The 16,450-nt window shown below is 41.7% G+C and overlaps 1 protein-coding gene across 5 annotated transcripts in view; it reads right to left on the bottom strand.

The window, feature by feature from the left end:
* DLGAP3 (DLG associated protein 3) overlaps positions 1-16,450 on the bottom strand; it is a 452,253-nt gene that overhangs the window by 130,402 nt on the left and 305,401 nt on the right. For all 5 annotated transcript variants that reach the window (XM_063454879.1, XM_063454869.1, XM_063454887.1 and 2 more), the window contains exon 3: positions 1,438-2,491. In XM_063454879.1, the coding sequence (XP_063310949.1) occupies positions 1,438-2,436 (999 nt within the window). In that variant the 5' untranslated portion in view covers positions 2,437-2,491. The remainder of the gene's footprint in view (positions 1-1,437; positions 2,492-16,450) is intronic.

The raw sequence follows: 16,450 nt of genomic DNA, 5'->3' as shown, positions 1-16,450 counted from the left end.
ATTTCAAGATCAGAAACAACATGGGTTTACTTCAGGGAGATCATGCCAAACTAATCTAATTGATTTTTTTGATTGGGTAACTAAAATAATAGATCAGGGTGGTGCAGTAGACTAGATTTCAGTAAGGCTTTTGACACTGTTCCACATAGAAGGTTAATCAATAAACTGCAATCTTTGGGATCAGGGATCTGTACTTGGACCCATTCTCTTTAATATTTTTATTAGTGATATTGCAGAAGGTCTTGATGGTAAGATTTATGTCTTTTTGCTGATGATACTAAAATTTGCAACAGGGTTGATGTTCCAGGAGGGATAAGTCAAATGGCAAAACATTTAGAAAAATTGGAAAAATGGTCAGAGCTGTGGCAACTGACATTTAATGTGAGTAATGCACCTTGGACATAATAACACAGGGCAGAGTATAGGATATTTAATACCCTACTAACCTCAACATCTGAGGAAAAGGATTTAGGAGTAAATAGTTCAGATGACTTAAAGGTAGGCAGACAATGTAATATAGCAGCAGGGAATGCTAGCAGAATGCTTCGTTGTATAGGGAGAGGTATTAGCAGGAGAAAGAGAGAAGTGCTCATGCCATTGTACAGAACACTGGTGAGACATAACTTGGAGTATTGTACGCAGTACTGGAGACCCTATCTACAGAAGGATATTGATACTTTAGAGAGAGTTCAGAGAAGGGCTACTAAACTGGTTCATGGATTGCAGGATAAAACTTATAAGAAAAGGTTAAAGGAACTTAACATGTATAGCTTGGAGGAAAGACAAGACAGGGGGGATATGATAGAAACGTTTAAATACATAAAGGGAATCAACACAGTAAAGGAGGAGAATATATGTAAAAGAAGGAAAACTACCATAACAAGAGGACATAGTCTTAAATTAGAGGGGCAATGGTTTAACAATAATATCAGGAAGTATTACTTTACTGAGAGGGTAGTGGATGCATGGAATAGCCTTCCAGCTGAAGTGGTAGAGGTTAACACAGTGAGGGAGTTTAAGCATGCGTGGGATAGGCATAAGGCTATCCTAGACTTAAGATAAGGCCAGGGACTAATTAAAAGTATTTTGAAATATTGGGCAGACTAGATGGGCCAAATGGTCCTTGTCTGACATCACATTCTATGTTTCTATGTTATTTGAAATATTTTAATGCCATTATATACAGTTTTTGTGCAAACAAAATAAAAAATATTTGATAACATTGTTTAGGCTTTTCAACACATTTAATTCCTAGAAACTTTCACATTAGTGAGCAACCCTGTATGTTAAACTGTAAATGCTAAAACTAAGGAAAGCATGTGATGACTTCGTTACAACTAAGCTTTAAGTGCAGTCATTTGTGTACCACATCACTGAAAAAAATGAAGCTGTATGTCTGATTAAAAGAAAGTATTGCACTGAAATTCTTGTACATACCTGTAAGTAATGATACCCTCGTTCTTTCCCCTTAGCATCCTGAAGCATCATTATCTTGTCTTGGTGATGGCCCCCTGAACTAGGATAGGCCTCCCTTGCTTGGCTAACGGTCATTGTGTGCCACGTGCTCCTCTTCAGTGTCTGCCCATCCAGTGACATGGACATCCCAGCACAGGCTAGACATTTTCCATCATTACCTCCACCTTTTAGACTCTTCAAGGTCAAGTCTCTGAAGGCACTTTCAGGAGTGTCCACTCCAAAGGGAGCTCCGTGCTCCATGGCATGACGAGCTGACACCAGGAAACTGCTGTCACTGTCAAGGTTGTCATCAGAGCTCCACCAACCTGCCATCTTTGTTCGGTGCTTCGGTTCTGACTTGCGATCTTTGCTTTTGCTTCTTTTGCTGTGTCGGGACTGTGAGTGCTGGTAGCCATCCCCACCACGTCCCTCATACCTGGTGCCATTGTATTCCCGTTTTGAGGGTGTTTCTAGGGAGTGTGATTTGGCAAAGAGCTTCTGTACTGAGTGCACAAGGTGGCGAATGCGGCTTGGGCTCTCACTGCGTTGCTCTGTGGTGCTAGTCCGTTGATACTGGAGGGTGTGGAAGCCGTCATGGTGTAAAGGCAACTGCTTCTCAAACTGATCCAGCAGGGTGGGGGGCAAGCGGTTGATTTTACTGGAGGTATGAGCAATGGCGGCCATACATTCATCACAAGAATCGTACTGTTGGGGGTTATGGTGCATTCTGGGGTAGGTGCCACCACTGGAGGACCGGGGTTCTGGCATGCTCAGGGGACCACCAGGGAAATCTGGTGTCACGCCGACACTCCTAGAAGGGCAATAGTGCAGATCAAGGGAACAAGACTCAGAGGCGCTCCGTGGGTAGGATTTGCGGAAGTCTGGACCGTGATGAGTGAAATCCAGTGATCTTTCTCGGGTTTCGGGCATACAGTGACATGGAGGCTGTGATTGGTTGCCTTCTCCATGGTAACCTCTCATCCTGTCAATACGGAATGAGCGGCATCTTCCTAGCCTCCCAGCTCTCTGGGACTACCTAGAAGAAGAAGAGAATATATGTCAACAAAGAAACTGTTTGGGTAACTGAGATGATAAAGGTTACCAATATTCAACAAAATAAAAAGGCCAGAGAATTTACGTTTAACAGGTTTACTTGGTGGTTTAATTGGTCTACATGAGCTACTCAAGACTTGGAAAATTCGATCATAGCAAAAACAGGACAACATAAACAGAACAGTAAAGAGGCAAATTCATTAAGTGCACATGACCCTAGTGAACAGGACAATAGCAGAATAGGTCATGATACTCCACAGTATGTACCGTGGGCTGATTTAATCCCATTGCTACCTGTAGAATTCATGTGTTAGCTCACATTTGTGAGAAAAACAATCTTCCACTAGTATATTAATACATATCTTCTGACTTTGCGTATTGCTTCTAGAGTTAACTTTATTATATTTCCCCTATGGGTTAGCTGGCACCATGCCTTGCCAAAATAGCATTCATTTTAAAAGATCTTTCATGGATAGAATACTTATATTATAGTGAACAGTGCAGAAGATGGTGCTATAAGGGGGAGTATTAAAGGGACACTATAGTCACCAGAACTACAGCTTGAATTTGTTCTGGTGAGTAGAATCTTTACCTTCAGGCATTTCGTTGTAAACACTGTCTTTTCAGAGAAAATGCAGTTTTTACATTATAGCCTAGTGCTAACTTCACTGGCCACTCCTCAGGTGGCTGTTAGAGTTCCTTCCTGCTTCATGGCTGCCTAAAATGCATCCAAACATTCAGTATCTCCTCCCTCTGCATGCAGACACTGAACTTTCCTCAGAGATTTATTGATTTAATTCATCTCTTGGAGGAGATGCTGATTGGCCAAGGCTGTGTTTGAATTGTGTTGGCTCTGCCCCTGATCTGCCTCCTTGTCAGTCTCAGCCAATCCTATGGGGAAGCATTGTGATTGGGTCAGGCCACCACTTCTGATGATGTAAGAGGTCAGAGGAAGAGGCAGCATCTTCAGACTTGAATACAAGTAAGATTTTACTATCTTTACGGATGCAAAGGGGGCCAAGGAGGCTTGGTAGTGGTTTTAACACTATAGGGTCAGGAATACATGTTTGTGTTCCTGACCCTATAGTGCTATTTTAATATATGCATGAATTCCCATCCAAGACTTACAGGATATGCATAAAGGCTTATATCCTGTAACTCTTGGATGGGAATTCATGCATTATTTATATTAATACTCCCCCTTATAGCACCATCTTCTGCACTGTTCACTTGTTGTTGTTTTTTTCTCTCTCTCCCCCCTCACTCTGTGATCTCCACATAATATATTTACGACCCTCTGCAAGAATGGTGTCTATGTTCTATAAAACCTGTCTTATCTGCACTCATATCGCTTTAACCCCTGTACTACAACTCAACTTTGAATTGTATGTGTCGTCTTGTTTAGAAATGCTTCAGAGTTGAGAAAGGGAAGTTGTCATTAAAAAATTCTGTTAGTCCAATAAAAAAGGTATTACAAGGGGGCGGAGCTAAGCGCTTGAAGCGGACGGTCACATGGCCGCAGACCTCCGGGCCAGAAAGTCTGACAAACGGGACTTAAGGGCTCACACACCCAAATTAAACTCACCGGGAGTGCGCCTGAGACCCGCAGGAACCAAATGGGCCGCAAAAACAAAAAAGCTAAACCTGACAACCCCCGCCTGAACAGGGACATCGGGGAATTGTGGCAGCAAGCGCACGATGCGGCGGAGGCCAAGATGGCGTACCTGCATGGCGGCTGCTCCGACTTCACGGATGGATCATCAGATGAGGAAGGGAGTGCTTCCATGGCGGCCAAGTCAGCCCCATCGACAACACAGGCGCCAACACACACGAAGACTCCCACTCCAGTGACTATGGAGGCGATTGGGGAACTAATGGCGATCCACCATGAGAAAATTGCGGCCGACGTGGCCCTGATAAGAGGAGACATTAAGGGCATAACAGTGAGGCTGAGAGCGGTGGAGGCCTCCTCCGCTGACCACACCACCCAGATAGCAGACCCCAAGCGGCGGTCCGGGCGCTACAGCAAAAATCCTGGCAGCATGAACAACAAATTTCTGCACAGGAAGACAAGAACCGCAGAAATAATTTAAAGCTCCGGGGAGTCGCCGACTCAATACCAGAGGAAGAACTCCCACACTTTGTCAGGCGGCTCCTCACTGAGCTACTGACCCCTAAAGCAGCAAAAGCAATCACCCTGGAGGGCCTTTTCCGCACACTGAAGCCAGCGAGGGCCCCGCCGGCTGCCCCGAGGGACTTAATAGTTCAGTTCCAATCCGCCAGAGACAAAAGAGCGGTTCTGGAAGCCACAAGAAAACAGGCCACTTAACCCTTCGAAGGGATGACCCTCTCCTTTTTCGCAGACCTCTCAGGCGGGACACTAGCGTGGAGAAGATCCATGCACACATTCACGGCCTTACTACGGCTCCACCAAATCAGGTATCACTGGGGACCCAGCCGCACCATACACATCGACAAAGGGGACTCCAAACATGTTGTACGCGACATGCAAGAAGCTGTTGGGACATTGGGCCTACTCAACTTACCCGCAGGCTCGCTCACACTCACGCCGCACCCAGCAGACCGCACAAGCACACTCGGAGATAATGCCGCGAACGCCCCAGAGTTTATTCCCCGGGGGAGGCCTTCGCACCCATACGCCAAGGCCACCACATGAAGCCGGACTCCAACCCATGCGAACTCTGCTAAGACCGCAACAGACCATAATGCGGCGATATGCACTGTTTGAATGCCACTAAAAATATAGCTACACAAATGCTTATTACCACAACACGTTTTTTTTTTTGTTTTTTTTATTATTCAGTCTGTGTAAATAAGAAATTGTTTTTTGTAGTACAACTTATTATTAGTTGGTTATTAACTTGTTATTACTGAGTAACCAATAATTTGTCTGAAAAACAAATTACCAACTTATTTCAAACATAACTCATTTAGTAGATCAGGAATTTAGCTATTGTCATAACTTTCAGATTGTAATTTGCTTAATCAATAACCTTTTGTATGTGTGTGTCTCTTTCCCCAAATGTGTTCCAGTCTGCATGCCCCATGTATTTACTGTATATGTAATGTGAAACCGTGATTTCCTTTATAATTTTTGGAAATAGATGTATGCATGTGCTACCGGGGTGCATCTCAAGGTGGCACCAAACCTGTTCTGACTGACACAGTACACATTATTCATATATATATATATATATATATATATATATATATATATTTATTTATTTTTTCTCTCATTTATTATAAAGCGACACTGATGAGGCCGTAGACCTAGCCACTCATAACAAATGCTACCACTTGCTCCCGATACTAAAGTAGTTAATCTACATCAGTTAAACATTTATTGTTCTCCTAGGTTTAAAATATGCTTACTCTGGCGGTGTCAGCGGTTGAATATGCTGGTTAATACTCTTGAACCGAACAAATACTTATGCTAATGTATAACGTGTAAGAATCTTGCATTACGCGTAGCTTGTCCATAACTTTTTATTATAGCTAGAATCTAAGCAGATATATATGGAAAAGGAAAAGAAAAAGAAAAAAAGCATAAGCATAAATGTTGGACCCTCACAGAAAAGCAATGCCATGTACTTAAACTGAACCTCAAACGAGACCACACTAACTATAAGCTTGACAAGCTTCACATGTTTAACCCCTTAAGGACAGAGCTTCAGAAGCTTGACTTACGCTTAATGACACAAGCAATTTTTGCATTTTCTTGCTGTTTGCGTTCAACTGCAATTTGCATCTCTCTCATTTATTGCACCGACACATATTATATACTGTTTTTTAAAGGACAGAAAGGGCTTTAATTTGATATAACATATAAATATATAAATGCTTACTTATTATAAAAAAAAATACAGAAAAATGCAGAAAAAATGAAAAATATTGGTTTTTTTTTTTTACAGTTTTTGCAATCATAATGTGTGCATAATTAGTGCAGGTTAAGGAAAGTAATTACAAATAAATTCATTTATTTGTTCTGATTTACAGAATATATAATGTGTCTGGGATTTTAAGTTTTTTTTGGTAGTTACAGGTCACAAAGCAGAAGGAGTAAAATAAAATTTTAATATGGAGCGATTTTAGAATTTGGTATGTTTGTCTTGTAAGCCTAATAGCCATAAAATAAAACAAAATTGCCACACAAAAGTATATATTTATATAAAGTAGACATCACAGGCTATTTACCTAAGGTTGTTTTGACACTTTCTACGTAGCCATTTTACCGCCAACCTCTGCTAAATATTGGAGTAAAATTGTGTTTTTGGGGGGTTTTCGCACACAAACGTATAACAAAGAACTTCTCATGTGTATTTTGTAAAGTTGTTGTGTGCTATTCCTGTACAAAGTTTTATTATGTGTTCAGTTACTTCTGCTGAGTACAACGGTACCCCCATTGTATGTCTTTGGCACTATTTTGTGAAGCTACAGTGCCATATAGGAGACCTGTCATTTTCAGTATTCACAGTAGAATTTTGAGAGACGGATATAATGAGCCTATGCTTCCATTTGGGGTATTATAACAGTTTGACTGTTCAAAAACCCCCACAAAGGCCTACCATTTGTAAAAGTAGACACTCCAGGGTATCTCATAAGGTGCATATTGTGCCTTAACATGCCCCCATTTTTTTACCATTACATGCCAAAGTATGTGGTAAAAAATAATTGTGTGCATTTTTTACATACGGATTGCATTTTTGCTGGGAATTTTGTATATTTCATATGTGCCACTAAGTTCAAACCCCCCAAATTATGCTCAGCTAAGTCTTCTGAGTAAAAGGACACCCCCATTGTATGTCTATGGCACTATTTCATGAAGCTACAGTGCCATACAGGAGACCTGTCCTTTTCAGTATTCACAGTAGAATTTTGAGAGACGGATTTAATGAGCCTATGCTTCCATTTGGGGTATTATAACAGTTTGACTGTTCAAAAAAACCCCACAAAGGCCTACCATTTGTAAAAGTAGACACTCCAGGGTATATCATAAGGTGCATATTGTGCCTTAGCATGCCCCCATTTATTCACCAATATATGCCAAAGTATGTGGTAAAAAATAATTTTGTGCATTTTTTGACATACGGATTGCATTTTTGCTGGGCATTTTGTATATTTCATATGTGCCACTAAGTTCAAAACCTTCAAATTATGCTCAGCTAAGTCTTCTGAGTAAAAAGACATCCCCAATGAATGTCTTTGGCACTATTTTGTGAAGCTACAGTGGCATATTGGAGACCAAGCCATATCAGTTTTTACAGAACTTTGAATTTTGACGCTGGACCTATGTGCAATTTCCAAGCATCTTCGTAAGTTTTAAATTCAAACTACCCCACAAAGGCCTACCATTTCTTAAAGTAGACACCCCAGGGTATTTCAAAAGGCATATTTTGAACCTTAGCGTGGGATAATTTTTCCGCTAGCTTGTACCAGGTGTAGTGGTAATAAGCGTTTTTTCTGCCTTTTTGACACACAAAGTGAGTTTGCACAGTATATTTTGCAAACCTTATGTGTACCACCACTCTATAATACTTTATATGTTGCTCAGCTATGTCGGCTGAGTACAAAAATACCCCCGTATGTACCTTTGCCAGGTATATGTGGACATCGGAGGGGCACATTTGGGACACAGCCATTCCATTTTTTTTCAAACTTTACATTTTTACGCTGTGCCCATGTCCCATTTTAGAGTATTTTACCAGGCTATATAATCCAAATACTCCATAAAGCCATACCATTTCTTAAAGAAGACATCCCAGGGTATTTCAAAAGGCATATTTTGAAAATTAGTGTGGGATCATTTTTCCGCTAGCTTGTACCAGGTGTAGTGGTAATGAGCGTTATTAAATGTATTTTTTTACTTTTTAAAACTTTTTTTACTTTTTAAAACTATTTTTTAAACTTTTGTTTTGCTTATTCATTTTTTAAAGTTTCCTAAACTTTCGTAAAACTTTTTTTTACAGATTTAACATTTTTCTAAGCTTTTTCTTTTACCGTTAACCCCTAACTAGCAGTAAGCAGCACTAACAGTAAATTCCCCATTTTCCCATAACTCCCACCCACCCCAGCTAGCAAAATATTTAATTATACAATATTTAAATTAGTTAATTAAATTAATTTAACCCCTGAGGGTTAAAAAATAAATAAAAGTTTATCGTCAGGGGTTAAAAAAAAATTAGATCACAGTATAATACTGTGATCTGTATTTTGATCACTGTAGGCAGTGATAGACTGGCAGGCAAGGGGTTAATTTTTATTTGGACTGGGTAAAGGGTTTATTTTTTTTTTATTTTTTACTTAAACGTTATTAAAACTTTTTTTTTACTTAATTTTTTAACTTTTTAAAGCTTATTTTAAAACTTTTTTTAACGTTAACCCCTAGTTAGCCTAACACTAAATCCCCCAATTCCCCACTAACTTCCACCCTCCCCAGCTAGCTAAATTTATAATTTTAAAATATTTAAATTAATTAATAAAATAAATTTAACCCCTGAGGGTTAAAAAAAAAAGAATTAACCCTCAGGGGTTAAAAAAAAAATCAGATCATATTAAAATGTAATCCCTGCCAATTGATCACTGTAGTCAGTGATCAATTGGCAGGGAAGGGGTTAATTTTTTATTAATATGGGTAAAGGGGGGGTGGGATTTTAATTTAACTTTTTTTTTTTAACACCAGGGGGCAGGATCACTGAAGATCCGTCTCCCTGCACTTCACACTGAACCCGGAAGTGCAGGGAGGCGGAGGTGAGTATACAGAGCACATGTGCCCGCTCTGACATGCTGTCAGAGCGGGCACATGAGCTGGGACAGCCCGATCCGGTGCTCCCGGTCTGCCTCTAATGCAGAGGCAGACCGGAGCACCATTAACCCCACGATCGCCGCGATTGCGGCGATCTGGGGTTAATTTTACCGCGTGACGGACGAGGTCCGTCACCCGTCGTTAACGGCATCCCCAGGATGACGGACCTCATCCGTCACCCGTCGTGAAGGGGTTAAACTAATTTACCAATGTTATCAAGCAAGTTATTTTTTATGTGTTCTCTTTAAAAAAAAAAAAAAAAATCTGCCACGTGTTTAATCTGCCACGCCTTACAATGTTAAAATGTTGTGAAAAAGCATGCAGCTGCTGTTGTGGCCCTGCATGCCAATTGTTCTTTCATGCACAATGAAAATAAAGAATTTAAAAAAAAAAAGGTATTACAAGATAAAAAATTTTTTTACATCTACATCACTGGACTAATACGGCTACAATCTCTCTCTCTCTCTCTCTCTCTCTATATATATATATATATATATATATATATATATATTTGTGGTCAGGGAAGAAGGCCGTATTCCAACCTTATACCTATAAACATTATTATAATATACTAAGTCGGTTGAGGTGTGCCGAAACCGACATACGGGTTGGCCTGTAAATAAAGAGGGCCAACCATTTAATAGATTTCCTTTGTGGAGAGGTGGGTGGGGCAACCGGAAGTGACCAAGCGCTGTCAGCAAGGTATGAAGGTAAGTAGTGGGTTTAAATAGGCCGGTTGCAACCACTCCCACAACTCCAGGCTCCGCCTTCCCATTTGTGGTCAGGGAAGAAGGCCGTATTCCGACCTTATACCTATAAACATTATTATAATATACTAAGTCGGTTGAGGTGTGCCGAAACCAACGTACGGGTTGGCCTGTAAATAAAGAGGGCAAAACGAGAATTTACATTCCACACTTTATTACGTATACACATACATTATTAACAATTGTTTCCTTATTTAGCCAACTGTTTAAAAGCTAGCCTCAACTCTTTCTCTGGTTGAGGTATGTAACGATGGTATGCCGAAGATTTCCACCGTCCAAGCCTTTTAATAATATGAACTGGTACGCTTTGGCTGGAGGCTGATGTAGCTGCTCCGATACGAAAGGAGTGGCCTGTATAGGCTGCGGGATCGAACCCGATTCTTGTGAACAGTAATCTCACGTATTTGATGAACTTTGATGTAGTCAAGGGTTGACTGTGTATTGTAAGGAGAGGAGCTTGTTTGGGCTGGTCCGCCATACCTGCCATGTATATATCGAATAAGTGTACGGGGCACCACTGATTACCGGTTGGGTAGAACTGAATGTCAAGAGGCGGTCCCATCTGATTGGTTTTTGACTGTTTTAGCGATAAGGTGTAGTGATCACCTATTTTGTTTAAGTGTGATACACACAGCATATTTCCCTTGTTATTAATGTTATTTAGAGTGAGTTCGTTAGGACGCATAAACCCATAAAAGGCCAAGTATATGGCTGTTTTGAGTGTGTTATTGGTTTGATTATCGAAGGGTTTGGTGTCTAACATGTCCGATAAGGCCCTGATTTTTCCTGCGTCAATTGGTAACCGTGTAGTAGGTTTAGGGCTGTCTAGGCGTATTATGCCTTTTAGCATGTTTTTTATGGGATGTGCTGACAGGAAGTTTTTTATACCAGGATATGTGTTGCTTACATAATGCTGTATTCCGGTTAAATAAAGTTCTATGGTGTTGTGTGCCAGTTTCAAGTTGAGATGGCAAAAAGCGGTGAATGCCACTATGGTACTTAAACAGTAGTGATTCGTGATACCGTATTCAGCAATGAATTTATGCAATAAGATTAAGGCACGGTTGTACGTGCGTCTGGTGTTTGGGGATAGTGAGGCTTGTATTAGTGTTTTCCGTCCAGGATGAGGTCTCTGAACTGCGGTGCCTTGTTTGGCCAATCCTCTGCTGTTGGGTGTAGCTGTCTGAAAACCTGCAATTTTGAACGGGATAGTGCGTCAGCTGCTGTATTATGGCAACCTGCCTTTGTTCAGAATCTTGCAAGCCGCCATATTGTCGGAGTAGCACTTGACAGCTTTACCACCCCATAAGTGGCCCCAGACTTTTGCTGCTGCCACTATGGGGTAGATTTCGAAAAGTGCCAAAGTTTTTGTAAATGCGGGTAAACCTACTGCTTCGCTAGGCCAAGCATCCCTCAACCATCTGTTTCCGAAGATGGCTGCGAACCCTGCTTGACCTGCGGCATCTGTCCATAACACTGGGGATTCTAACGTTAACGGTGGTATGAACAAGTTCCTCCCATTCCAGTCTGACAGGAAATGGTACCACATGGTCAGATCTGCCCTAGCCTGACTGTCCAGTGTAACCCTGCTGTCATCGTTGGGTAGATCGGGTAACAACCTGAGGAGACGTGATATAAAGGCTCGTCCCTGTGGTATTATTCTCATAGCGAAGTTCAGAGAACCCAGGAGTGACTGAAGGTCCTTCCTCGACGTTGTACCGTTATCGAGAAATGACCCAATCTCTACCCGGATTCTCTGAACCTTGTCTGCTGGCAGGCTAGCTTGCATGGCTGCTGAATCTAAGTCAATACCTAGGAAGGTTAATTTGGTAGTGGAGCCCACTGTCTTGTTCTCGGCCACGGGTACCCCTAGTGTCTTGAATAAGGCAACCGTCTTGTTGATGCTGTGTGGTATCGTGTCTGTTTTTTCTACTGTTAGGAAGTCGTCCAGATAGTGTATAACCACTGGACAACAGCAGATATTCAGCAGTAGCCAAGCTGCCCTTCCTGCTTCCAGAATGGCCTGTATAGCATTATCGACTGTGGCGTACTGTAATGAAAACTCGGCCGAAGGTATAAGTGAGTTTAGGCTTGGTGTGGTGCTTGAATGAGGGGCTGACAAATCAATAATCAATCGTGCTTTATTGTTGTATTTCCCACGTGCCACGCCTATTGGGCTGGTTCTCCAGCAAGTGAATGGTGGCCTTGTGAATGGCCCTAACATGAAACCATTCCCTACTTCGGCTTGCAACAGTCCGTCTACTGTTGTTGGATCAGTAGTGGCAGATTGTAGGTTCCGGCATTCAATCGTGCCTGAAGGCAGTGCTACCAACCCAGTGTGAAACCCTTCTGTGAAACCCGTGATCAGAAATTGTACCAAGTCCCTGGATGGATGTGAACTAAGGTAAAAGGCCAGTGTATCTACATTGACTTCTGTCAGTTATTTCTTAGGGAACAAACGGTTAGGGCACATCGTTTTGGCATGAGCTCTGTGGCAGATGGTGCAGACATGTAACAACCTGCAAGCACTGAAGCTGCATCCACCTGCATTAAAGTTATTACATATCTGCGCCTTCCCTAGGAAAACTATTGGCCTACCTAATTTGTCTTTAAATGTCCTTTGGTCAGTACTATTAGTGCCTGGAGCTGCGTAGCTGGTAGTTGGAAGACTTGGTTCGTTTGGGCACAAATTGGTGGCGTGGGAATTGGATGCACAGTTTGCACAAGACTGTGGAACGAGCCCGGCAAAATGACGGCAAAAAAGTTCAGTATCTAAATGCCTCCAATCTGTTCTTATGTTGAATTGTACCAAAGCTGCTGCTGCTTTAGCTGAAAAAGACTTGTGGTACTCAAAAAAGGTATGGCCACCGTACTTGTGTCCCAGATCCACCAATTTGTGCAAATATAAATCCAGTTCTTCCCTACGATGTGGAAAACTGGTGCATACAACATCTCTATATATCCAAAAGCTAGGACAAACTCCGGTATGGTTAATTTTTTTACTTAGTCTGGGGTCTCTAGCTTTCATCACCACTGACAGATCCCCTTAATTATAGGTCTTATTCTCTATCACGTCTTGGGATGCTATAAGAAGGGAAATAAGGTTGACATCTTTCCCTTCTAAAATATCTTTCCTAATGTTAGGAGGTACCAAATGTGCTGGAGTGATGGTATGAGTGTTAAGATTTTGTGCCATTTGTGCCCCTGCCACATTACCCTGTGCTGCTATGTGTTCAACCTCTGGTGTGAGATTGATGTCTGGTGCCACGATAATTGGTTCGGGTGCTTCCAGTCTGTCCATTCTCTGGCTGATATTGCTAATGGACGCCAAGATCGATGTCATGGTGACTTGCAGCCCAGCTAAGGTTTCGTTCATATTGTCCTGTGAGCTGGATCCTGGTTGAGGGGCCTCTGAAGTTGTCATCATAATCCTATAAAGCTCAGCTTTCCTTGCCGTGGCCGGATATGGTACACCCCTACGCCTGAGTTCCGCAGCAATTTTAGGAATAGTCCATGACCTCAATGAACAAGGACTATCTAGGTTTTCGGCTGTTGATGGGGCCATCAAAGGGGTGGGTGGCCTAACAGGCGTGCTGGGAGGGGAGACGTCTTCTGCTATGTCAGAGGCGTGAGACATCCTATATAAATGACACAAGTGTTTGATGCGACTTGTCAGTAAGTTGTAGTAGCTTATGAGGCTGTTGTGGTACTGCTATTTGTCGCTGGAAAGATAGGGGCTGTAATTATGCGTTTGTCGTATGTACGTGCCACCGAAGCGTTGTGGCAGGAAGGTGGGCCTCGTATACCGTATAAAGTGATCTGGGCGTGACTTGTGGGGCCCTCTCTGTACTTTGGGTTGAGTACCGTGGAATCTATCTATGAATTAGATCGAAGGTAAATACCACTGTATTGAGTGAAAATTAGACGTTTTATAGTCGTAATACGTGAGGTTTTTTTTTTTGTTTTTTTTTTATATATACCCAACTATCGTGTTAGTGCCTATATCGTGTAGTAGGTATAATACTTGTCTAATACGTACCTGATGCGTAGATCTTTAGGCTACGGCTGTACTTGTATATGCCTAGTTTGCTTGGCCTAAGATGAAAATATTCAAAGTAAAGTACCCGTATAAGCTTACCCCATCCCCTTTGTTGAAATAAATGTATATACATGTTTATTACCTGTACCGCACCTAAGCGTTTGATCCTATTTATTAATCCTATTATGGACAAGATGTAAGGTGTTCTATATCTCTGCCGACCTGTTATAACCAGCGTTGGTCTTGACGACTCTGTAACATATGAGGGTAAGTTGTAACGAAAAACGTCTTTTACCAGTTTGGTATAAGTACCGTGAACATATGGTGTTTCTACTTCAGAACAGTTATACACGACTAATGTCACCTGAGTTATTCTTCATGAACGTACCGTATTTACCAAGCTTCCTTAGTGCTGGGTTGCTCCCGTGTTGTAACTGTTAACAAACCCGCCTGAAAGGACATGATATTATCTAGTTTAATTTACCTACCGCTGTAATCGTACAGCGATGTATCCGCACATTTATAACATTTAACTTCATATGTTCCATATTACATATTACTCTTACCGATATGCATTAAATTGTATAGTGGATAACCCTCTGACTTAACTTTAATGCAGTATCTGGTACGACGTTAAAGTGACAGAGTTATCCAGAGTGACAGAATTATCCTATCTATGTATTATAGGATATACTCCTAATACATCTTTATCATTATTACCAAAATAAAACACAGTTCCTATTTAGCATGTCATATCATAAAATGTCGGTAGATGGCAGTATTGTGACCATCTTTGAATATTGCTGTGGGAATTCGTGCGTTTGCCCGGTTAACTCCGTGTGAGTTAGTACCGAAATGTGGCATGAGCCAGTCAGTAATTGCTCCCGCCGTGTAGTGTTTGCCATTGGTTCGTGTAATTAATTCTCGCGCATGCCCGTACTCACGATTACCGGTAAGTTGACCCCGGAAGTGTGACCCGCCTTTCCGGCAGCTGTGGTGCTGTTACCGCTCTGTGTTCTCGCCGCGACAGACAGATACCTGCTACCGCCGTCTACCTGCTACCACCGTTTGTTTTAGTGGGTCTCGCCATCTGGACCGGAACCGGAAGTGACCAAGCGCTGTCAGCAAGGTATGAAGGTAAGTAGTGGGTTTAAATAGGCCGGTTGCAACCCCTCCCACAACTCCAGGCTCCGCCTTCCCATATATATATATATATATATATATATATATATATATACACATACACACATATATATGTAAAGCCTACGTGTATATTTATGTAATGATATATATATATATATATATATGATCCTGACGAAAGTCCTGACACAAGACTGAAACGTTGATTTTTCATGGCAGTTGCCGAATAAAGTTAAGTTATTTATTTTCAACATTGAAAGAAGTCCTTGGAGTGCTTTTCCTACATTTGATATATATATATTATCTCCCTCTCCCTCTCCCTCTCCCTCTATATATGTTTTTATTATTATTATTTTATAATATATAAATACATACATATGCACATATTTATGTATCCTTTAGACATAATTAATTGGGTTTTTTCAATATTCAATATTGGAGGATCTACCTGACAACCCAGACAGTCCTCCTGCAGGCAGTAATTTAAACTTCTGATCCAGCCATGTGATGGAGATGTTACTGGATTTGCCGGGGTGGGCTGTCTGGGTTGTCAGGCAGTCCTTCCAATCGGAATCACTGCAGAAGGTAAGTATCCAAGATCCCTGTAGACAGTGGCGTACACAAAACCATGGGGCCCCAGTGCGAAAATGATCTGTGGGCCCCCCCTCCCTATTCCCCCCCGACAGACACACACAGACATAGACACATACACACAGACACCTAAATACAAACAGACAGGCACACATATACATACATACATACATACTGACACACAGACAGGCACACAGACACATACATACAAACAGACATTCACTCATACAGACAGGCACACATGCACACAGGCAGACACACGCACACACAAGACGCACATACATACATACATACATACAAACAGACAAGCGCACACACATACAGGCAGACACACAAAGACACATACATAAAAAAACAGACAGACACACACACACACACACACACACACAAGACGCACATACATACATACAAACAGACAAGCACACACACACACAGACAGACACACATACATACACAGACAGGCACACACACATACAAACAGGCAGCCACATACAGACAGACACACACACAAAATGTTTAAGTCATCCTCCTGTTTCCTACCTTTAAGGTGCAGGAGGGTGACTTTCCCTGGGGTCCAGTGGT

Source organism: Pelobates fuscus, chromosome 1 (assembly GCF_036172605.1).
Source record: "Pelobates fuscus isolate aPelFus1 chromosome 1, aPelFus1.pri, whole genome shotgun sequence".
Taxonomy (NCBI): domain Eukaryota; kingdom Metazoa; phylum Chordata; class Amphibia; order Anura; family Pelobatidae; genus Pelobates; species Pelobates fuscus.
Note: the sequence above shows the minus strand (reverse complement) of the source record. Positions and strands in the feature narration are given on the sequence as shown.